This window comes from Zalophus californianus, chromosome 11, assembly GCF_009762305.2.
Source record: "Zalophus californianus isolate mZalCal1 chromosome 11, mZalCal1.pri.v2, whole genome shotgun sequence".
In the NCBI taxonomy this organism is placed as follows: domain Eukaryota; kingdom Metazoa; phylum Chordata; class Mammalia; order Carnivora; family Otariidae; genus Zalophus; species Zalophus californianus.
Genome location: NC_045605.1, coordinates 67,026,238 through 67,051,651, shown reverse-complemented (window position 1 = coordinate 67,051,651; position 25,414 = coordinate 67,026,238). Strand labels below are relative to the sequence as shown.

General features: G+C 42.0%; 1 protein-coding gene across 1 annotated transcript; it reads right to left on the bottom strand.

Annotated features, from left to right (window-relative positions):
- Positions 1 to 22,021: 22,021 nt before the first annotated feature.
- Positions 22,022 to 22,796, bottom strand: LOC113914722 (WW domain-binding protein 2-like). Its single transcript, XM_035722950.1, has one exon. The coding sequence runs from the start codon at positions 22,790 to 22,792 to the stop codon at positions 22,022 to 22,024; it is 771 nt and encodes a 256-aa protein (XP_035578843.1). The 5' UTR covers positions 22,793 to 22,796.
- Between the last annotated feature and the right edge of the window lie 2,618 nt (positions 22,797 to 25,414).

Below are 25,414 nucleotides of genomic sequence, written 5' to 3'. Positions count from 1 at the left end.
CCTTCAAAATAACACATTATATTTATTGAGGCTTTATGATGGGTTAGGCACTGGATTGATCACTTAACCTATGTGATCACGTTTAACCCTCAAAGTGGTCCACCAAGATAAGAGTTTTAATTACCATTTTGCAGATGAGGAAATAGTAATTGAAATCACATGGCAAAGAGGTATAGGAACTAGTACTGGAAAGACTGCCTAATTCCAAAGTTTTAGCTCTTGCATTCCCATACTGCTTTGAGGGCTGAGTTTGCTGTATTCTGACTTAGGTCCTGGGGTGGAGGCAGATGTTCTGTTTGGTTCCATCTCTTCTCATGTCTGAATATTCTGGTAGGTGCTGGGGCATGGTTGTCAATGAAATCTAAGGACTTTGTTCTTTAGCTAGAGAACAGAGCTCTTTATCCCTTTCTTCGGAGTCTTCCAACCTCTTCCTGAGTTCTGTCCATCACAATGTGCCCTTCTAGAAGCCCACCGATCTTTACGACACCCCCTCCTTGGGTATGACTGCTGCCATAGATGATTACTGTGAAGGTAAGGTGACCTTCACATCATTGCCAAACCATGATCTTAGTCTGTTGGTGTATTTTAATGTATTTAGTGTATTTTATGCCAATTAACACGGTCTCTATCTCATATTCTTGACAATATATGCCTGACTTACTGAAAAGGTGTATCTCAGTTCAAATGTTAGTCTTTCTCAAGAAGGCCTTCTTCTACCATCCAAAATAAAGGTGAACCCCTCTACTGCCTGGTTACTCTAACATATTTAGGTGATTCATTCATTCAATTCATTATATGATTCATTAAATCATATATTTATTCCAAATTGAAATTATCTGTATGATTCCATTTATATGAAATGTCCAGAAAAGGTGAATTTATACAGATAGAAAATAGATTCGTGTTGGACTGAGGCTGGGGTGGGACCTGGGATTGACTGTAAATGGGCATGGAGGATTTTATTGTGTGGATTAAAATGTTCTAAAACTGATTTATGGTGATTGTTGTATCACTCAGTAAATCTACTAAAACTTATTGCATTGCACACTTAAAGTGGGTGATTTTTGTGATATGTAAAATATACCTCAATAAAGCTGTTGGGAAAAAGAAAATACCCTGTTCAACTAGTTCACCTTATAACTGTCTGGCATTCTTTGATCAGGGTGTAAGCCTCTGAGGGCAGGGCCCTTGTCTGTCTTATTCACCACTCCGTCCCCAGCAACTGGATCAGCATCTGGCACCTAGTAAGAGCTCAGCACATATTCAGGGAATGAGTGAATAAACAAACTAGCAATCTTCACCATATTTCAAGTACTCAAATGCCATTGTTCGAGCCTGTGGAAGGAGATAGGCTTAAAACAGAATCAATAACAAACTTCAGATCTACAAGTCATATGTCAAAGATAAAGAGGTGGAACTGGCAAAACTCCCATTCTCAATGGGTATGCCAGATTGTCTGCTGTTAACTTCGCATCTTTTCTGTCTGCTTCTACATGATCTTTTTTTTTTTTAATTTTATTATGTTATGTTAGTCACCATACAATACATCATTAGTTTTTGATGTGGTGATCCACGATCCATTGTTTTCGTATAACACCCAGTGCTCCATGCAGTACATGCCCTCCTCAATACCCATCACCAGGCTAACCAATCCTCCCTGCCCCCTTCCCTTCTGCATGATCTTCATCATTGCATCATTTCTACAGAGAAGTCTGCAAATATATTTCCCTGAATTCCTCACCAGGATGGCTCTGGGTTAGATTCTGTAAACCTGCATGAAAACTGAAGGGTGGTTGGGTAGAAGTCATTATTCTCTGGCACAATTGTAGGCAGATGGGAAGGAGGCAAAGGTAAGGTTTGCAGAACCTTCCAAGTGAGTTCTTGTGAACCACCTACTACAGAGAGCTAAGATTGTAGTTTCTGTCCAATTCTTGAGCTTCGTAGCACCTCTGGGCAATCTCTCATTTCACTTGATTTGAGCTGTGGACAGTGGAGATTGGTGGCAGCCATTTTCCTGGTCACTTCTTGATTTCATGAACTCTGGCAGCTGCTACCGTGATCTCTGCTCAGATCCTTCTGTTGGTTATATGAGAGTCTATATTAGGGAATAGACTCTCCAATATCCAATGTATGGATCACTATTAAAACCTTCCCTATTTGGAAAACCTGGAGGAGTCTCTTTTCCTGGTTGAACTCTAACTGATACAATGGGTATAGAATATAATCTTTAAAAACCCAGAGGTGGATGATGGTGGAAGGAGAAAAGGGTAGAGACTCTGGGTCCTTTTTTAGATTCCAGTTGGCCACAAAAGGCACACATCCATCATTTACCCCTGGACACCTTGGATCTTGAATGAAAAAGTCTCCTTCCCTTTTCCCATTATGACCTCTGTCCTCTCTTTCTTCTGTTTTCTGTGTTATGGTTTTTGTGAGTGGTTCCTTTCCTCCTTTCTCTCCTTGCCAACTCCCAGAAGCCATCAACATACCTTTCCCCAGAGCACTGATTTATGGAACTTGGCCAGCTCTCTTGCCTTTGCAGTCTTGATAAAATCTTCCAGTTGCCTGGTTACCCTGAGGGAGCATAGCTCATGCCAGGCAAGATTCCCCAAAGCAGGACACATTCAGCCTACTCACCAAACTCCCCAGATCTTGTGCCAGACTCTTAAGGAGTCAAGAACTTAGATTTGCTGCCTAGAAAAAGATATTGGACAACCTGTTCTTTACCTTCCAATAACAACAACAACAAAATCAGGCCAAGATCATCTTTTAATATGTATTCTGCCAAAATGTACTGCTTTGGTTTAATTCGAGTCTTAACTACCCTTGGTAGTTTCTGAAGCCTTCATAGAAATTGGTCAGGGAGAACTATAGGTTTTTCACTGTTGGTGGATTAGCATCACTCAGGTTCTCTTATCTGCAATCCAGAACCTCGTAAAGCCCTTAGCCATTTCTGACTAGACGTAGCTTACATTAGTAGCCTGACACCCATCACTGGGGGGCCTGGAGTTAAGTCACACTCCCAGACTTGATGTTTGAGTGGCAAGGATGAGCTCTGCCTGTATGAGGGGCTATCCAGTCCTGGTACTTTCTGACTTAGTATTAGACTTTGCCAGAATTGGGCATTTGCCTCAACCTCTGCCCTGTAGTCATCTGGCTCTCCTGCCTTGTATTATCATCTCTCTCCATCACTGGGGCCTGACTTAAAGTCTATCTCTATGGTTGGGATTTACACCCAGTTCAGTTTCTCCCCTCCCTGTTGGGGATGGTGATGGAGAGGTACTGATATCTCCTTCTTGAATCACCCCTTCCCAAGTGACTTGCTTAAGTCCTGCCAAGAATGTATGGATCACTAGAATTGCCATCACCTATATATGCATGTCCCTCAATGCCAACTTCTTCCATATCAGTACTCCATCACCCCCTGTCCTCTCTCCTCCACTATCATATTCCACCAATGGCCTTGCCTAACTCAGTGCAGAACCTGTTAGCCTCTGAGTCTTGGACCATCTGGTAGCTCTTGTTAGAACCGGCCTCTTCATTTGAACTGAGATTCAGTGAGCACTCAAGGATCCTTTGCTAGGTGCTAGTAAGTCACATTTCCTACATCCAGGGGCTCACAGCATTACCAGCAGTACTTCTCTGCCAGCTGTCTGGCCCACATTACTGAGAGTCTACCATGCATTGCATCCAAGTTTCCATTCCAGTAGGGTAGAATTTCTCATAGTTGGAGGGAAGATCAAAGGCAATGAAGAATGAAATCTTTTTGTTAGTTCAGGCAAAATCAACACTGGGGTCTGAATTCTCCAGGTAATAATATTTTCATTTGCCTGGGAGAAATCTATGGAGCCTTAGAATGCCTTCCTGTTCACAGAGGCAAAGGGAGTTTTCAGATCTCTGGAGAGTCCTAGTCTCATGGAAATAAAAATGCAACAATGATAATATAAGATCCATTACAGGTGTACGGATAACTTAGGGAGAGCCTTGAAAGCTGACTTTTTGATGGTTTGTTGCTTTAGGCAAAACTAGTGCCACACCTAACAGTGATGGTAATAATAATGATAATGCTGGAAAGGAATTCAGAAGAAAGGCCTTCACTGTGCTACTGAGATGTGTCAGTCACTGTGGAAATGAAAACATCAGCTACTAGAAGGATTCCCTGCTACAAATCTTGAATACCCTGGGCATGGATAGGATAGTTTGTTTCTTGTAAAGGATATGAGAGATATTTTTTAACCACCTCTGGCTTCAATTTTTCTCTTTTCTCTGAAAAGCTATAAGCTTTTCATGCTATAAGCTGCCTTTCTTTATAGAACTATGAAAATCTCCTTCAGATGCAGTCAAATTTTATTGCCAAAGGCAGAGGATAAATTGGGGGAAAACACATCTCTGTATTCACTAAAACCTGCATTCATACAATGGATTCTACTGTTTATAACTATTTACTCCACCAGCTCTGGAAATGGGTAGAAGTGTAGGGGTATGTATCAGGAGATGCTGCCACATGGAAACAAAACAAGGAGTGCATATGTCCAGCCTTTGTTCTCTGGTGCTGAGCTCCCTCAGTTTCCCCACGGGGACCGATCAGCCTGATGATGTGTGGGAGTGCCACTGATGGACATATGCACAAAGTATCCTGGAAATCTCTAAAGGAAGGCATGCTAATTTGGACTGATCTTATCATAAGCTTAAAAAAAATGGCAGAAAATACTGGGTCCAGTGGACTCATACTTATTTTAAACTAACAGTATTTTATCAACATATCTTTGCAAACAGTGACTTTCAGTTCCACAGGCCCCCATGGGCATTGCTAAGGAGGTTTATTGGTAGAAACTCTCCGATTTCATCTTCACTCTGGATACCAGTTTCATACTTAAAGTCTGTAAGCAGCAAAGAGGGTCTTCCTCCATGGAGTGTCTTGTATGCACCTAATAATCCAAGACTGTCGGTAAATGAACAATACAGTTCTCAAAACAGAGATGTGGTGGGCTAGAACTTGCTCAGATAGTATTTTAAGGACCTGAATAAAGGGAATCCATTAATTTATTCTAAGAAAATATGTTACTTTAGAAGAATTACTAATACTTTTTCCAGTCACATATCCTTAATGCCAAGTAGCTAGCAGAACTTCTTGGACATGTAATAGTCATGTTCCTCAGAGAAACTCAATTGCTATTTGGAATTCTATGGCTATTCTGTCTCTCATCATTTATTCATGAATGCTTTTGGCAGCAGGAACGTTCCTTATAATGTAAGAATTTAGGTTTCGATAAAAAGAACACATATAAATCTGGAAAACAACTTGGGAGTCTTTTTCCTTGGGAAAATTCATTTACAGTGAGCCCCCTAGAAAGGGCAATTCTGTCTGGAGAAGGTCTAGAGCCAGAAAAACTCATAGTGAAGCAGAATGGTGGCTTGACTAACTGACCAATGTCCTTTACATTGGAACTTCCTTTCCCTGCAGACCATCTGGTAGCTCTTTAGGACTTGAAAAGCTCAAAGTTCCCTCTAACATTGCCGTCTTCATTTATCATCCTTGGGGTCCAGTCCACCCAGAGGGAGGACCCAGGCTTTCTGGATCCTGTATGCACCCTGACCACCAGCTCAGGTGCTGGACTTGCCTTAGCAACAATAGCAATTATGACAACCAGTAGTAATTGCTAACATTTATGAAGCATCTACTATGTGCCAGGTATTGGGAGAGGTGCTTTTCAAACTTATTTAATTCTCACAATGATAATATGAATTAGGTATTGTTTTTATCCAAACTCTACAAAAGAGGATATGGAGGCACAGAGGGATAAAACAATTAACAATTAACCTTGGGATTCAAACTATTTGAACCTGGTCTTTTTTTTAATTTTTAAATTTAAATTCAATTAATTAACATATAGTATATTATTAGTTTCATAGGTAGAGTTCAGTGATTCATCAGTTGCACATAAAACGCAGTGCTCATTACATCACGTGCCTTCCTTAATGTCCATCGCCCAGTTACCCCATCCCCTCACCCACCTCCCCTCCAGCAACCCTCAGTTTGTTTCCTATAGTTAAGAGTCTCTCATGGTTTGTCTCCTCTCTGATTACTCCCCATTCAGTTTTCCCTCCCTTTCCCTATGATCCTCTGTTTTATTTCTTAATTTCCACCTATGAGTGAAATCATATGATAATTGTCTTTCTCTGATTGACTTGCTTCGCTTAGCATAATAATACCCTCTAGTTCCATCCACATTGTTGCAAATGGTTAAGACTTCATTTTTTTGATAGCTGAGTAATATTCCATTATATATACACCACATCTTGCTTATCCTCATCTGTTGATGGACATCTGGGCTCTTTCCATAGTTTGGCTATTGTAGACATTGCTGCTATAAACATTGGGGTGCAGGTGCCCCTTCGGATCACTCTGTTTGTATCCTTTGGGTCAATACCTTGTAGTGCAATTGGCAGGTCATAGGATAGCTCTGTTTTTCACTTTTTGAGGAACCTCCATACTGTTTTCCAGAGTGTCTGTACCAGCTTGCATTCCCACCAGCAGTGTAAAAGGGTTTCCCTTTCTCCTCATCCTCACCAACATTTGTTGTTTCCTGACTTGTTAATTTTAGCCATTCTGACTGGTGTGAGTGAACCTGAGTCTTAACCACTATACACTATTTTCTCTGAAATTTTGGCATGATTTGGAAAGGCAATTTTTAAAAAGTTTACCTTTTTTCTGTTACAAAATTTATATTTGTTATTAAAAAATTGAAAGCCAGAGAAACAGAAAATAGGGGGAAAATATGGGCTACTATAACAGAAATATCATAGCCCGAGTGGCTTAAACAGGAAACATTTATTTCTCACAGTTCTGGAAGCCAGAAAGTCTAAGATCAAGGCATTGGTTGATTTAGTGTCTGGTGAGAGCCTGCTTCCTGGCTCATAGACAGCTGTGCTCTCACTATGTCCTCACATGGCAGGAGTGAGCGAGCTCTCTGGGCTCTCTTTTAAAAGGGCACTAATCCCGTTCATGAGAGGAATCTGCCCTTATGATCTAAACACCTACTAAAGGCCCTACCTTCTAGTAGCAATACCTGGGGGGTTAGGATCTCAACATACGGATTTGGGTGGAGGAACACGAACATTCAGCCACTGATAATGTCTCATAGTCTTACCACTCCGATAACCCATGGTTAGTATTTAGGTATATTTCTACCCAGCCTTTTCCCTACATAGAATTCTATTTCCAGTTCTCACATAGTTGTGATCATTCTCTACTGAAGACTCTGCAGACTGCATTTCCCCATGTTATAGATGTCATAAATGTCACTTATAACGGCTACGTATTACTGACCTAATGAATACAACATGATTTTCTTGACTCTTCCCCTCTTTTTGAACATTTAGAACCTTTTCTTCTTATGTTTTATAGTGTTATGAATTATTTCCTTTAGGAAAGATAGTCTTAGCTGTCTAGAGTCAAAGGGGAATACCCACAGAGAAGACGAGGAGAGAAAAAGAAGCTATCTTTATGGTACTTCCTACTTTCCGTAAGAGACAATCCCACAGGAAGCACAGGGAAGGGCTGGGAAGCCACGAGCCTGTGGCAACATCACTCACTCACCTTGACCTGTTGCTCTCTACCACTGCCTGCTTTCTCTCACTCCTCAGGCTCAAGCACGTGAGGGCTGGAGAGAGGTCTGCTAGAGTTTTGACAATTTCACGTGGCATCATGACATGGACAATGTTTTCAAAAAGTAAAGTTTAATTGACTAGAAAACAATGTCACCTATAGTGCCAGGGGGGTAGTTTATGGGGAAGCTTAGGGTGGAATAAGGAGTTTTCTGGCTCTGGTTACCAGCTATATCATTTTCAGTAAGCCGGCCTTTCTGGGCCTCAGTTTCCTTATTTGAATATGGTAGGGCAAGGGCTAATATCCCAGCACATATCTCAGTTGGAGACTCCCCCGGTCAGGGTCACATGAAGCCTACTGGAAACGCCAAGACACCATTTGCTGTGTGGGACAAGGCATTCTCCTAGGGCCTGCCAGAGCCCACTTGAGTCTAGGACCTACTTGAATGGTGCCTCTGTTGACTTGCTTTAAGACCCAGAACAAAGAGTTGGTGTTAGGTAGAGATTCTAAAAAGGCACTAAACCCATACCATAGAAAAGAGAAGTGTTCTAAGTGCAAGCTTTTCCCCAGATTCAGTACTAGAAATCCCCATGCTTCCTGTCCATCTCCCTGCTTGGGATTGGTCCTGCATGTCTATGTGTCTTCTATAGTCTCCCTCAGGAATAAGACGCTGGCCACACAGAGGTCCCATTCTGCTCCTTCCATTTGGCTCCTGATTTTGGTTTTGACATTATGACTGTATCTCCTACAACTACCTTTTAGCTTCTTTCTCTGATTTCTTGCCCTCTACAGCACATGATCATCTGGAGTTTTGCGTATTACACATACTTAAAAGCCCTTTTATTTATGTCAGGTTCCTGGACCCCACAGTGTGTTAGGAAGAGCACTGGGCTGGGAGTCAGAAGAACTGTGTTCTAGTCTTGGCTCTGCTGCTTACCGGTAAGTTTCTCAACCTTTTTGGTCTTCCCACATAAGACTTTAAGGAAGTAAGAGTGGGTTACTGGAGACAATTTCCCTGGTCCCAGAATTCTGGTATTTGGTGAGCAGGGATGAATTCTGAGCTTGTTAGAGAAAGAGAATCTTATAAGAAATCACAAGGCAGGGAGAGAAGGAGAGGATGGGCCAGTACGGGACTGCACCTCTACCACACTCCAATGCTGGAGAAGTTTGGAGCAACACAGGAGAGTGGTAGTCTCATATAACCCCCCCTAAGTGAGCAGTCTCCTTCCTGACATCCCACACAGGGCTGTAACTCACTCAAAATTGTATTGAGGCTATAAACTGCAAAGAGCTCCTCTTGAAGAATTTATGAGGGGTCTGAAAGCTGTATATTTGCTCTAGAGACATCTATTGTTTGTTTATAATGTGTGCATGTTTAATTTGCAATAAAACTGGGAGGCACTATACAAATAGGCAGCTCATCTACCCTCAAGTGCTGTCTCAGAAGAAGGAAGATGGAAGAGGGGGCATTCAGGGTAAATTGATCTCTTTGGCCTATAAGTGGAAAGATTTTTAGTGTTTGCTTCATACTTAAAGGGCTGTCCTATTGTGCCTGTGGGATGGGTGGTCCTCTTCCTGGGGGTTTCTGAATGTCTTCTTATTCCCAATATTCCCTTACCAGGTAGGGTTCCACACCCCTGAATCCTCCCCTAGGTGATTCCTCCCTAGATGTTGGGTCTACGGGTAAGTGATGGGGACTCAGACCAGTGATCCTAAGGATACTTCAGGTCCTGCTAGGTACCTGAGAACAAAAACTGGGGAAATGGGAGTTTGGATAAAACTGGTACCACCCTGGTAGGGGAAGGAAGCCTGAGTAGGATTCTGAGGACCACAGGCTGTTCAGGTCAGGGGGTGAGAGAAGGGAGAGGCAGCCCAGGGAAGGAGCGGAAGCCACCGAAATTTGCCAAGAGCCTCATACGCTAGGTTTGGTGCAAGTGATTTAAATATGGGACCTCTTTTGATGTACTTAGAAACTCTGGGAGACTGGGATTATTATTTTCATTTTACACACAGGGAAGCTGAGGCACAGAGAGGGTCAAGTTCACACAGTGGACTTGTAAGTGGTGGAATCAAGCTGACTCTAAAAGTCATTGCTTTGAGTGAATGTGACATATGGCCTTATTGTGATTGGTCTTATGAGAAGACCAGCTTCTTTGTGCATCAGGATGAGAGACTCAACTTTTATCCCTAGGAAGGGCTCCTAGATGCTGTGTTAGAAAGCTAGAACCTTGGGAAAGAGTGTAGAATCTTCATGTCTTCATTAATAGGAACGCTTGATGCTTCTCAGAGTGTGGTTCTACTAAACTCTTTTATAAAAGGGCACAGTACTCAGGTTCAGTTATATTTGTCAAAGACCTAAAGGGGACTGTGAGCCCCTGTGTAATGGTATTGGGCATCTGTATTCTACATTCAGTTCCATTTCAGTGAGAAAATATGTTTCCCACTTAGAATCTAAGCACTATGACATCGAGGACCTTCTCTACTTTTCACCCTTGGTTTCCTAGCATCTAGCACATGTAATACTGCAGAATGAAGGAAGAAAGGCCAAAGACATCGTTCTTTTTCATTTTTTTAAAGATTTTATTTACTTATTTTGAGAGAGAGAGAGAGAGTTTGTGAGCGAATGGGTGTAGGACGGAGGGAGAGGGAGAGAGAAAATCTCAAGCAAACTCCATGCTGAGTGTGGAGTCTGATGTGGGGCTTGATCTCACAATCATGAGATCATGACCTGAGATGAAATCAAAGAGTTGGTTCTTTAACCAACTGAGCCACCCAGGTACCCCTGAAGACATAGTTCTTTTGGAAGCTGCAGATTTCCTATGCTATGCATGGCTCAATGATTTCTTCCTTAGGCTTTGATGCTGGGCCTGGAGATGCCACATTTTATAGATCATTTGCCACACTAGAAATTCTTATTTCAAAATTACATTATAGACCCTCAGACTTTCTCTGGGGTCAGCTGGAATAATCCCCTTCGTAGTGCCTGGGGTAGGGGGCTGAAACCCCTCCCTACCAGGACCTATGTCCTTCACTGGTTCATTCCCACAGCAAACCTGTATAGATCTCATGTCTATTGTCCCTGCATCTGGGAGAGCCTCACAAGACGAGATGCAGTTGAATTAGAACATTTGGAAGCACTGGGGTCCCCAGGAAGGAGTGGCTCACTCTTATGGGGGTGTCCAGGAAGACTGAGCAAAGGAAGGTTTAGCCTGTTTAGTTCCTATAGGGGTCCTCCTGCCTAAGATTCAGTGGGACTGTGGGTGATGATTTATTCCGCTGGCTGCCCACCATCATGAGTCTGAATGATAGTATTTACCAAGGAGGCATTTTCTTCCTGACCATCCACTTTCCTTACAGCTTTCTCTTTCAAGCCACCAAAATTTATCTCTTTGATATAGAGCAGTGATAGCATCTACCTTGATACCCTGCAGTTCCCAACACTAACAGTTTCAAAGTTCTCTTATCTGTCTGTTCTCTGCTCTGCAACCCCAACTCCTATGATCCTCTGGTGGCAGGGATAGTCCACACCCACAAGGCTGATGGAAAGGATTAGGTACCCTCTTCAGATTGCCTTTGTATCATGGCTTCCCCAGATAGCCCTAGATGGTACAATAGATTAGCAAGAGTAGACACAGAAACAAAACCTCAAGAGGTTTTCCAGGAAAACGTTGTCCAAGAAAGCTACCCAGGCAAAGTCCCTTGCCTCAAACTTTGAACTGGCAGTTGTTTGCCTTATGGAATGAGCTAGTCACAAAAAGCTATCTGCTCTGTGAGCAAATGTTGGTTGTCCAATTTCCCTAGCCTTGGCAGGTTGGTGATGCACTTGGCCATTGCAGTTTTTTAATTCTTTTTATTATTTATTTATTTATTTATGTTTTTGTTTTTTTAAATTTTTTATTTAAATTCAATTTAATTTATTACAGTTGTTTTTAAAAAGCAACGTAGTAAAATACATGTAACATAAAATTTACTATCTTCACTGTTTTAAATGTACAATTCAGTACTGTCAATTACATTCACATTGTTATACAACCAATCTCCAGAACTCTTTTCATCTTGCAAAACTGAAACTTTATCCTTTAAACAACAGCCCTCGATTACCACCTCTTCCCGGCCTCTGACAACCACCATTTACTTTGTTTCTATGAATTTGACTGTTATAGGTACCTTATATAAGAGGAATCATACAGCATTTGTCTTTTGGTGTTGGCTTAGCATTATGTCCTCAAGGTTCATTCATACTGTAGTATATACCAGAATCTCATTCCTTGTTAAGGTGGAGTGATGTTTCATCCTGTGTGGTGTGTGTGTGTGTGTGTGTGTGTGTTCATGTGCCGCATTTATTACTTCATCTGCTGATAGACATTTGGCTTCTTTCTACCTTTTGGCTATTGTGGGTAATGCTGCTATGAATATGAGTGTGTAAATATCTCTTTGAGAATTTGCTTTCAATTCTTTTGGAACCAGTCCTTCCACCAGACTCTTCTGCTTGTCCTTCAATTCAGGGACCTTCTTGTCTCTCTTTTCTGGCCTCATGAGGGGGGCATTTGCTTTCTCTTGGTGTCACATAGGACCTCAGCCTGGCCTTCTTCCTATGTACCTTTTATCTTCTAGAGCAAAACGCCATCCTGGTGTACCCAGAGGAGAGCCAGGAGAGCTTTCCTTGAATCCAAGTCTGCTGTAGACCCACATTGAGGAGGAATCTCAGCTCATCCTGGTTGATTCTTGGGGAGCTGGGAACAAAATTGCCTTGTGATGTGGTTGTCTGGGAATTGGGAATCTCCTTGAAATGTTTTAGGAGCAGCTGTTGTGACTGAGTGAATAATTAGATTCTCTGCAGGCCAGTTGGAACCCTATTATCCCAGGCTGGGCCCAACTTGGAAAGACTCAATGGTTTGAATTAGAATCCCAGAGGACTGGATTCTTGTCAACACCCTATCAGGTTTTATTACTGCACATCTCACTCTAGCACCAAACTCTTTCTCTCCCAGTGTCTGCATCAGCCTCTGCTTCCAGGAGGGGCTGGGCACAGGCTAGAGCCATGAGCCATTTTTCCATTCCAGTGGACCTCAGGTGGCTGGTGGTACTTCTGCCACTGCTTTTGGAGAGCTTGCTACTCTCACCACCTCTTGTCTTGGGCTGCTGGTGCATTCATTAATTGATCAATTAATTAAATGAAATTGGTTGCATATCTATCCAATGCCAGATCTCATGTATTCATAAGGTTTCTTTGATTACAAGCATCAGAATCCAATTCAAGCTATTTTACATGCAAAGAGTGTGTTTGTCATAAAGATGGAGGGAAGTTTTATAGAACCAAAGGATAAGAATGCAACCAGGCCTCAGGAGGGGACTGGAAAAATCAGGCAATATCTGAAAAGCCATCATGAACCCAGAGGTGCTCTCATCTGGCCCCTAGTCTCTGCTTGAACATCTGTTTCATTCTTATTTCTTCGAAGTCTGGCTTTCTTTGCATCTCAGTTCATGTGATAGGTGCAAGAAGCTGCTCATAGCTCCCAAATCATCTGTGCAAAAGAGCAGCCCACGCTGATGTTGGGTCTATCAGTCTCAGTTGCAACAGGAGAGAGAATCTGACTCATTGAGTTTGAATTAGTATCTACCTTTTGTCTAATAAACAATGGCCAAAGGACTAGGGCTGTGAAGTACAAACCCTTAGAGGGTCACTCCTGGGAATAACAGGTCAATTTAAATGGTCACCGTGAATTGAAAGATCTCTACTGCTTGCTGCCAGGTTTGTGGATTACAGAGGTAAGAACAGTAGAGCCCCGGCCTTCAAGTAGCCCACAGTTAAGGAGAGACAAATAACTGTGCATTAAATACAATGAAACAAAACAGTAGTTGCCAACTGGGAATGGATGATTTTGTTCCCTTGGAGACAGTTGGGAATATTCGGAAACATTTTTGGCTGTCAAAACTGGGGGAGAGGGAGTTGCTGCTGGCATTAATGGGTTGAGGCCAGGGATATTGCCAAATACTCTACGATACATAGGACAGCCACCACAAAAAAAGACTTATCTGGCCTCAGATGTCAATGGAGCAGAGGTTGAGAAACTCTGAAATAAAATCACACACACACATCCCAGTGTCATCCTATGTGAAAAGTCATTACCTCCATTCTCATCTCTGAGCACAGAGCTGGGGTCTGGAGAAGGACTGTGTGGGGGAATGCAACTGTTCTTAGCCCTGCCTGCTTGTTAGAGTTCCTCAGGAAACTGTGGGCTGCCCAACATATACCTGGAGGCAAGCCCCAGTCCCATACCTTTTAGTCTAATTGGTAATGGCTTTTTTTTGGCAATGTAAGAAGCCTGGGATATCTACTCAGGAGAACTGGATTAGACCGTCCATAGAGTTCTTTGACTTTAGCAAGACCCTTCTCTTTACAAGGTCTTCACTTTCAGATCTGGAAAGTGGAAACCATCAACTTTCTTGGATCGTTTAAAGTCTCCAGAGAGGTAGTGGATGTGAAAGTGGTCTGCAAACCTATAGCTCTAGAAAGGTATTATCACTAATATTAGAGCTGGCTCTTGACCACACACTCTTCAGGTTTTCATTGTGTGCAAGAGATGAAAGCCTAGAAACTGGATGACTCACCCCAGAGGATGGTGTGCTGCTAACTCTGAGCATATTTAAGAAAGAGGAGAGAGCCCATGTCCCAGGATTTTAATTAGGTAGGGACTCCACAGTCACAGAGCTACAACATCTTCTCCCTTTAAATGCAAAGTACTTATTTCAGGAAAAACTAGGGAGAGTGTTCAGAAAAGAATCTCTTAAATAGCCTGTGAATGAGGGCAGCAGCAGAGACCTTGGCAATGAATGAAATCCACGGGGTTCCGTTTTTAAAGCACACAGCCATGACAGCGTTTCATCAGCAAAATGGTGCTGCTTAAGGTCCCGGACCCCTTGAGTCGGGTGAAGGCTCATGCTTTCCCTTGGGAAATGTCTGTCAGAAGCATTCATTTTATTCCACAGATACGTCTTCAGAAGTAAAGAGATTTCACATGAAATGAAAACAAAGTATATTTCTGACAGACAGGTAAATGCCCCTTCGCAAAGGCAGTAATAACATGTTTGTCAGGGAGGCGAGGAATCTCAAACTTATTTTTGATACAGATTCAATTGCTCTTTTAATCTGAAATAACCACTCCATAACTGTATGAAACAGAGCAGCCTAAGGATAATTGCCAAAATAGGGAAGAGGCAAACCCATTGTTTTCTATCTTGAAAGGATTTTGTCTGCCTTTCAAAAGAGGAATATGGAAGAACAGCTCACAGCTAGTGTAATGCCTCCTCGGCTTCTCCCTGATGCAGACATGCTCTGGAGCCAGCCATCTATCACACCTCCAGGAGAATGGAAGGTACTCTTTTGTAATCACCACTATTCTCCTCAAAGTACACAGATTGAAACATCAAAAATTCATAGAATAATATATGTCAAAGATGGAAAAGATGCACTGGGGTCATGGATCCTGTCTCCAGTGGTCCAGATGGCAGAGGTAATGATCATCCTTGACCCAGACAGCACCTCACGCTTGCTTCAGAGTGCTTTGCACATCAATTTTTAGATGGAGGATGTTTACTCTTCCACAGCTTGTCTCTGGTATTTGAGGCTGTACTTACTCAAACAATTCCCCTTTCCTCCTCTCCAGATATTTCTTCTAGGGCCTTGAGACTCATGGATGAGCAGAAACAAGTCCAGGTCAATACTAGGACCATGTGAGCACATGGGAGATTTAGTCCATGGTCAGGGTAATGGGTGAAGACCAACAGCAGGAAATCACTAGGAGATTCTGACAGCTGTAATAGGGAGATCCCCAGAGGGTCCAGATGTTTAGACTAGGAAATGCAACACTGCAATTACTTTCAAGTGTTCTTTGACCATTACTATATATTCCTGAAGTCTAATCTATGCTAGACCCTGTGCTAGGCTGGTCCTTGGGATATAGAGATGAATGAGACAGAAAAGGGACTAAAAGACCTAGTCCCTCCTTATAGGAGCTCACAGTTCTATGAAACTAATAAACAGGGAGTTTTAAAATAATTGGACATACAGTGACAGAAAGATGTATGATGCATCATGGAGCACAGGGAAGTGGCATCTGATCCAGCCTGAAAATGGGGGTGCAGTCATTAGACCCAAGTTAGGAAAAGTGGGCAAGCACTTAAAGACCAATATGAGGAGAGGAAAAAAAAGGAGGAAGAACCTCAACTACTTATAGGAGGGTGCCTTAGAAGGGGAAGGGGATCGTATTGTATCCTTTTATGTTGGCAAGGATATAGAGAAAAGGGAACTCTTGTGCACTCTTGGTAGGAATGAAAACCGGTGCGTTCCCACCGGGTATGCTGTGGAAAACAGTATGGAAGTTCCTCAAAAAGTTAAAAATAGAACTACCCTATGATCCAGTAATCGCATTTCGGAGTATTAAAGACTACAAAAAGACTAATTCAAAGGGATACATGCACCCCTATGTTTCTAGTAGCATTATTTACAGTTGTCGAGCTATGGAAGCAGCCCAAATGCTTATCGGTTGATAAATGGATAAAGAAGACATTTATATACCTGCACACCATGGAGTATTATTCAACCATAAAGAGAGTGAAATCTTGCCATTTGCAACGACGTGGTTGGAACTAGAGGGAATTATGCTAAACGAGATAAGTCAGTCAGAGAAAGACAAATACCATGTGATTTCACTCATATGTGGAATTTAAGAAACAAAACAAATGAGCAAAGGAAAAAAGAGAGAATTCAAGAAAGATACTTTAATTATAGAGAACAAACTGATGGTTGCCAGAGGGGAGGTGGGTGGGGGGATGTGTTAAATAGCCGAGGGGGATTAAGGAGTGCACTTGCTGTGATGAGCACTGGGTGTTGTATGAAAGTGTTGAATTACTATATTGTACACGTGAAACTAATATAACACTGTATATTAACTAACTAGAATTAAAGTAAAAACTTAAAAATTCAAAAAAAATTGGTTTGGAATAATACTTGGTTAGCCTGTTCCCTTTTCTATTTCTACTAATATAGGAAAAAGGAAAATCTCTCTACTTGAAGAGAGAGAAAAGTTGGGAGTGAAGGAAGAGAGTGTGTGCAGGTGAGGGTCATTGGGAAAGACTCCTCCGTTTCAGTTCTATAAAGGGTCTATCATCTCTAGAAAATATGGGGGATCTAAGAGTTAATGGAATGCTAGGAGATGACAGTTTTTTAGTAATTCCCATGCTGCCATGGGATGGGAAAGGGAATTAAAATATGGGTATTAGAGGCAGGGATGGCCTTAGACAACTCGCTGAGTTCCTGCTGCCCCAAGAAGTATGGGGGAGAATTTCCATTTTCTTATACTCCTAAGATGGACATGGGAGTAGGTTGAGAGCATGTCAGAGATCCAGAAGATCCATAAGGTGCCTCTTAGTCAGAACCAGAAAAAGCACTTTTCAAACATTTGTTCATTCATGCCTACTCACATGCACTTTGGTAAAGCAAATCACATGACAGAACCCAAGTTGGGGGCCCAGTGGAGGTGGGCTGGGAATATTCTTTGGCTTTTTAGTAGAAGAAATTGAAATGTCACAGTAAAAGGGAATGGGTCCAGGGAGGATGAGGAATAGGAGCTATTAATACAATCAACCACAGCAGGTAAGTGAGAAGATGATCGGGATGGAGCACTTGGTGAGCCATTTTTAAGTGACTGCTATATCAACTTATGTTGGACCACTTCAGAGCCAGGCTTAGAGCTCAGTATGGGGCAGAAATGTTTCAGGAAAAGAATGGAATAGAATAAAAAGATGATGATGGATGTACACATGGCCAAGTATTTGGCTTACTCTTGAATTGCTTAATACCTTGGGATAACTGCAGGCATGATGCCCCCAGTTTGAAGTGTGGCATAAAGCTTCTTAAAAAGTGGATTCATGGGGCACCTGGGTGGCTTAGTCATTAAGCGTCTGCCTTTGGCTCGGATCATGATCTCAGGGTCCTGGGATCGAGCCCCGCATTGGGCTCCCTGCTTGGCGGGAAGCCTGCTTCTCCCTCTCCCACTCCCCCTGCTTGTGTTCCTGCTCTCTCTCTCTCCCTCTCTCTCTGTCAAATACATAAATAAAATCTTTAAAAAAAAAGTGGATTCATGTTTACCACCATAGGTAATTTAAGATACTAGATGTCACTAAGTTTTCTAAATCCATTTCTCTTGTATGGCTCATGAGTGGTCAGCCAATCTATTGAAAACTGCATTAAGGTACTTTTGGGTTCTTAAAGATATATAGGCTATTGATATTTATATGCTATTCTATTGGTTAAATTTGTTGCTGGGAAATATTGTCTTTGATCAACACACTAAGTAGAATCAATGTAGTGGTCAGCATGTTAGGAGACTGGAATTCCATAGTAGCCTTCTGTCAAGCCTCATTCCTTTCATCCTTCTGTTGGCTTAGGCCCATTGCATTTATTAGCCAATCCTGACAGCAAGAATGAAATTTGTATTGTATCCACCCCACTCTGGATGGAGTTTATTAGTTACCTGTTGCAGAACTGCTATTCCAGGGAGATTGTTTCCTGGTAAGCACCTAAGCAATAGCATTTCCCATCCCAGTGCTCTTAACAATTGTCTAGTGAGAGCCTTTCATTTTTAGACCTGTTCACTGTTTGGGCAGTGGGGTGTCACACAGCAAGTAAAGGGATTTAGAGATGTATTTTCAAGACTTATTTCTAAGCAGCCCCACTCCCGTATCCACACCTCCTCTATCTTTGCATGTTTGTAATCCAACCTCTTACATCCCTGAAATGTCTTTTCCTTCCACCTCGTTTCTTTCAGCATTTGACCAAGCATGTCTTTTCCTGGCTCTCAGCTAGTCTCCTTCTGATTGATTCAGGCATGGCCTGGATAGACTTGGCATATTGGCCTTTTTTCCAGGGCCCTCACTTATGAAATACTGCATGAGCTTCCCTATATTGATGAGCCCTTGTGTATGTCTATGTGTGTATTGCTTCTCTGACTCCAGCCATAGAAAGATGACAGTCAGAAGACATTGAGGCTTCCAACTCTATCTAGGGCTCTGATTCGAGCCCCAGTCCAGGCAACAAAATTAATGAAAACATCTTCAGTAATTAATGAAAACATCTTCAGTTCTGTCAGTTTCTCTCCACTGGGGATTGGATAGATCTGTCCTCCTGTGATTGGCTGGGGTCCTGCTGTGAAAGAACTGATTGGCCACAACTTGATGCTGCTGCTACCTGCATGTCAGGTGTCACCTACCATCAGAATTTCCTCCCATCAATTTTCTCAATTCCCCAACTAGAGTCTCTTTGAGTTCTATGCTTTAGATAATCCAGATATGTCAACTAGACCAACCACTATAGCCAGGTTACTTCCCCAATGTCCAGCCAGATTAGTCCTAGCTTTGTCTGCCTCTGCTCTGTTTGTGTTGCTAATGTTCCTCACTCTGCCCCTCCTGGAGAGATGACACTTGGTAGAGGGATGATCAGGCTGAGACCATGACATTATCCCTTTCCTGATTTATACTCATGATTCTATCAACAACAGTAGTGCAAAGCTTGAGCAGATGCCTCAGGGAAAGAATCAGAGCTGCAGGTGGAGAGGAAATCTGAAAATAAAAGATTGCAAAATATTTTCTTAAAAATCCCAGTCTACAGAGATGATCACTCTGTAACATTTACTGAAATGTCAGTGTTCTCTAAAGCTTTCGAATACCCATCCTGGTGATTAAGAAATCAATAATTAACATGCAAATCTGAAAGCTCTAGGCAAATTGAATATTAATTACTGACTTCATAAGTGGAGGCTGCTCAGCAGTATGAAAATAGTTCAGGATAATTAGGATTTAACAACCTTCAGACATAAAGAAAATAAATACAGGGTTCTTGATGAATGACTTTATTTTTATTTCATTATTGTATTATAAACATTCCTGGTTTTTCAAAGACCAAAGAGAGACAGAGAAAGGATGGTTTTGAATATTTAGTATATATCAGAGTGACAAGTCCCTTCCCCCTCCTCCACTGAAATCCTTTGGGAATTGTCGGATAGAGTTAAGTTCTATAGTTTAAGATTGCAAGGTGACCTGTGTCAGTTGGGAATCCAGACTAAAATAATGACTGAGATGGATGGTTAAAACAAGTCACAATTTCAGATCATCTCATTGCTCTGTAATGTCTGTTTTGAATGCTTACCTGGGTACTACTTCCTTCATTTTAAAATACTTTTCAGATTCTGCTCTCATTATTTCAGCCACTGTATTTTAGGGACCTTCTAACTTCACTTCCTGGTCTGGTATCTTGGTTTCCTTTCCTGGCTCGACCAGCTCTTGGTTCCTGGCACTCACTCTTGATCAGGTCTTCATTTCCGGGCACCTGGCTCCCTGCATGGTTGGTATTTCCTGACATCCTCTCCGGGGCAATCTATATCTAAAAGTTTCTGCCCCTTTTGTGTCTAGTATTTGCTGATCGTCACTGCTTCATATTTAACTTTTTAATAAAATTTTTGTTGAAAGGTAACATTCATTAAAAAATCACGTAAATTTTAAGTAAGTTCAGTGAATTGCACCAAGGGAACACACCCATGTAACCACTAACCAAGTTAAGTAATAGAACATTAGCAGCACCCCCAGATACCCAAAGCCACCTTCTAGTCATTATTCCCTCTTTCCTTCTTTTTTTTTAAATTTTATTTTATTTTATTATGTTATGTTAATCACCATACAGTACATCATTAGTTTTTGATGTAGTGTTCCATGATTCGTTGTTTGCGTATAACACCCAGTGCTCCATGCAGTACGTGCCCTCCTTAATACCCATGACCAGGCTAACCCATCCCCCCACCCCCTCTAAAACCCTCAGTTCCTCAGAGTCCATAGTCTCTCATGGTTCATCTCTCCCTCCGATTTCCCCCCCTTCATTTTTCCCTTCCTTCTCCTAATGTCCTCCATGCTATTCCTTATGTTCTACAAATAAGTGAAACCATATGATAATTGACTTTCTCTGCTTGACTTATTTCACTTAGCATCATCTCCTCCAGTCCAATCCGTGTTGATGCATAAGTTGGGTATTCATCCTTTCTGATGGCTGAGTAATATTCCATTGTATATATGGACCACAACTTATTCCCTCTTTCCTTTTTATTTTTATTTTTTCTCTTTAAATTTTTTATTGTTATGTTAATCACCATACATTGCATCATTAGTTTTTGATGTAGTGTTCCATGATTCATTGTTTGTGTATAACACCCAGTGCCCTCTTTCCTTTTTAAAGATAAATAGGACTTTGAATTTTTTTTTTTTCCCAGTCACTTCATTTTTACTACTTCACATTTTCAGCAAACAAATCAAGGTGCAAACAGGGTTTATTTCACATTAATATATTAATTGGGTTTGTTGTTGTTGTTGTTTTGTCAAATAAATAGGGAATTCTCTTTAAATAACCATCTCCTCACTTCACGGCCAGTCCAGAAGCAAATGAGAGCAAATTTTAGTGCATCCAGGGGCATATCACCAATTAGGCATGAAGCTTAAAGGGAAGAGAGCAGGGTGAGGGGCTGGTGAGAGGTCATGGTCAGCACACGGGCTCAGGTCAGGGGCCTCTGTTCCAGCCCACCCCGAAGCCCCCAAACGGTATGATGGAATGAACATGCATTCTCCAGTCTGAGAAGCCTCCTCTAGAGGGAAAGGAGAGAAGGTAGAGGGAAACAAAAGCCAAAAATACCTGGAGGGAAGCAGCCGCCCAGCCCAGTGCCGCCCACCACTTGGAAGCTCAAGTTAAAGCTCCAAAAGTCAAAGTGGTGGCAACAGGTGACCAAGGAGAGGACAGGGAGGTGAAGGTGAGCGTGACCTGGCTGGAGGCTGGCTGGGATTGGAATGTGGGCTGACCATCCGGTGAGAAGGTGGCCTTCCATGGGGAGGCAGAGACCAGAGCCGAGGGAATGTGAGGGGGGCCCGGTGGGGGCCCTCAGGAAGACGCGAGGCTGGTCTGAGGGAGGTCACAAAGCTGAATATAAATTGGATTCCAAAACGAGGGAGCTGGACTGCGGTAGAGGAGGTGGCCAGAATCCTTCCATGGGCATGAAGTTACTAGAGCAAGACAGGAGCGAGATGGATGCCCACGCTCCTGAGCAGAGCCCCAGACACGGTGAGAGGGAAGCGCATCCAAGCGGCGCCGTGGGCTCCGAGCTAGCTTGAGAAGCGGGGAGGCACAGCTTCCAAGTCAAGGGGGCCCCCCTTCCCTCAACACCAGTCCCTGCTAAGTGTTTTACAATCAGACCTGGAGGAAGAACAAGGCCCTTCCGTCACCCCCCTAGCCCCACCCCCCTAACCCCCAAGGGGAAGGGAAGGGAAGGGAAGAGTGACAAGGGATGGGAGGCAGGGGCAGGAGGGGTCTACTGGGTCTTCTTATCTTCTGGGGGGTAGTAAGGAGGTGGCGGAGGCTGGTTCGTGGGCATGTAGACGTTGTGTGTCGCCCGGGTTGTAATAGGCGCTGGCCGCTGCTTCTGCAGCCTTGGCTTCAGCTGCAGGAGTGGAGGGGACATCAGGGCCGCTGACTGGAGGTTCCATGGGCCCAGGATAGGGTGGTGGTGGAGGCTGCACATATCGCATGGCCCCGTCCATCATGGGAGGTCCTGGATAGAACTCAGGTGGGGGCGGTGGATAGGGGTAGCCAGGAGGGCAGGGGTACATTCCATTGGCGACGGGCGGGGGAAAGACATAGGCCCCGCTGGGCATGTGAGAATACCCATAGGCTCCATTGGGGGCTTCGCCTCGGGAGGCTTGAGATACCACCTGTAGCATCCGCTGTCCAAACTCGATGGCCCCCCCTGCCGTAAAGGTCAACTTGTATGACGCAGAGCCTTCCCAGCCACCTCCTGCTTCAGCCTGCACCGTTCCTTTGATGTAATTTGCTCCAAACACGGGCTGCTTGATCTCACAGTCCTTCATCAGATAAAACGGCATCATGAAGGACTGCATGGCATCCTTGCCTTTGGACAGAAAGATGACCCGGTACGGGGTAAGGTAGACGGTGCCTTTCTTGGTCCCTTTGAAGGCCTCGGGCACGTTCTTCATGTCACTGAATGTAAGTTCCACATGATCATAAGTCATCAGAATGCTCTCGGTGTTGTTGACGATCACTCCGCCGCCCTCCGAGTGATTCTTGTTGAGCGCCATAGTCTCTCCAGGACTTTGAATTTAATAGTATAGATTTTTAAACCTGTTCTTGCACTCTAACTGTATAAATAGAATTACCCAACATTCTTTGTGCCTTGCTTCTTTCATTCAGTTTTATGTTGTGAGATTCAGCAATGACATTGCATATAGCGAGAGTTCACTCATTATCATTGCTGTATTCTATTGTAGGATATATACAATTTATTTGTCTATTCTATTATTGATGGGCATTTAGATTGTTTCTACCTTTTGATGAAATTGCTAAATCATGGATTATGAATACAGTTAAATTTCATAGACACTGCCAAAGAGTTTTCTATAGTGGTTGTACGAATTTACACTTCCTGCAGCAGAATCTGGAAGTTCTAATTGTTCTATTTCCTTGATAACAACAGAAGCAATTCCACTTCTGGGTATTTATCTGAAGAAAATGAAAACACTAATTCAAAAAGATATATGCACCCCATGTTCATTGTGGCATTATTTACAATAGCCAAGATATGGAAACAGCCTAAGCATTCATCAGTGGATGAATGTATAAAAAATTGTGATACATATATATGCATACACACACACACACACACATCCACACAATGGAATAATATTTGGCCATAAAAAAGAGTGAAACCTTGCCATTTGCAACAACATGGATGAACTTCAAGGGCATTATACTAAGTACAATAAGTCAGACAAAGATAAATGCCATATGATCTCTCTAATATGTAGAATCTAAAAACAAGACAAAGCAAAACAAAATGTCAAGCTCATAGATACAGAAAACAGACTGGTGGTTGTAAGAGGCAGGGAAAGGGGTGGGAGAAATGGGTGCACTATTTTTTTTAGCTTAAATAAATTGAATAAAAAATTTAAAAAAAGAATATAAAACACCCTTGAAAGCAATAAAAAAACCAAATCAGTTGAGATACATTTCTTGTTCATGGTTAAAAGGCACAATATTAAGATGTCAGTTCTTCTTAAATTTAAATATCCACCAATCCCAGTAAAAATCTCAGCAAGCTACTTTGTAGGTATCAACAAACTTAGTTTAAACATTGAGTACTCTAGACAATACTGATGAAGAACAAGTTGATGAACTTAAACTTTCCAATTTCAAGATTTATCATAAAGCTACAATAATCAAGAGACCATGATATTTTAAAACAAATAGAAACATAGGTAAATGGAATAGAATGGAGAGTCCATGAATAGACCTATGCAAATATAGTCAACTTGACCTTGGTCAAAGGAATAAAGGCACATCAACACAGAAAACATAATCTTTTAGTCTTTAGTCATCATCAATAAATGATGAAGTTACAAATGGATGATCATAAAGAAATAAGTGAACAAAAACACAAACTTTGCACCTTAGGCACAAATTCACTCAAAATCATTCATCACCTTAAATATAAAATGCAAAACTATAAAAATTATAGAGAGAAACTTAGGAGAACATCTACATAAGTTAGAGTTTGATGGTTAGTTTTCATGTGCAACACAAAAAGTATGATCCATGAAAGAAAAAAATTGATAATGTGGACTTTATTAAATTTAAAATGTCTATTCTGGGAAAGACAAAGTTTAAAGAATGTAAAGACAAGCCCTTTACTATGAGAATATATTTTCAAAGCATATCTAAAGAAAGATTTGCATGCAAAATATTCAAAGAACTAATAAAATTCCACAATAAGAAAACAAACTCGCCAAATCAAAATAAATTGGGCAGTATGAGTGGACAACTTACCAATTATATGTATGTGAAATAAGCATGAAAAATTGCTCAACATTGGGGAATTATTAGAAAAGTGTATACATTGTACATTAGGGAAAAGTACATTAAAACACCAATGAGATACCTTTCCCATGTGTTAAAATAGCTAAACACCAAAAACTGATAATACTAGTTGCCAGTTAGGATGTGGTACAACAGGAAATCTCATTCATTGTTGATGGGAATACAATGGGTACAACCTCTTGAGAAGACACCTTGCCAGATTCTTGTGAAGCTGAGCATAATGTCATCATATGGTGCAGCATTTGTCCCCCTATGTATTTACCCAACTGATGTGAAAACATATGTCCACACAAAAACCACTAAGAACATATACAAAGCATATTTATTGCCAAATAAATATTCCAGGCAAAATCTGGAAGGAATCAAGATGTCCTTTAATAGGTAAATGGCAACTAAGTGAGACAACAGTAATTAAAGACACTTGAGGCCCACTTGAGGCTGCAGGAACAGGGTGAAGAAACACACAACTTTAGACAGAGGCTAAATAAAGAGTAAATAAAGACACTGGTTTTCTAGGTGGAGTAGAGGCACACAGAATGTAGACGAAGTTGAGCTGATATAGGCCGAAGCACAGGGGATAGACAGACTTGCGGGCTGGAATGGAGATACATGGAGTAAGACTTTTAAGGTCTGGTATCATATACAAGCATGGGAACTAGGCATTCAAGGAAAGGTAAAAGCTACAGTAGTTGCTTAACATGGATTTTACAGACGGGAAATGGAGACTCATGTGAGCTGGAATGGGCTGCAGGAACAAAGGAAAAACACAAAACATTGTACTGCTACATCCTAGGAGGATGGGCAGATCTGCTTTAATCAATGTGCTC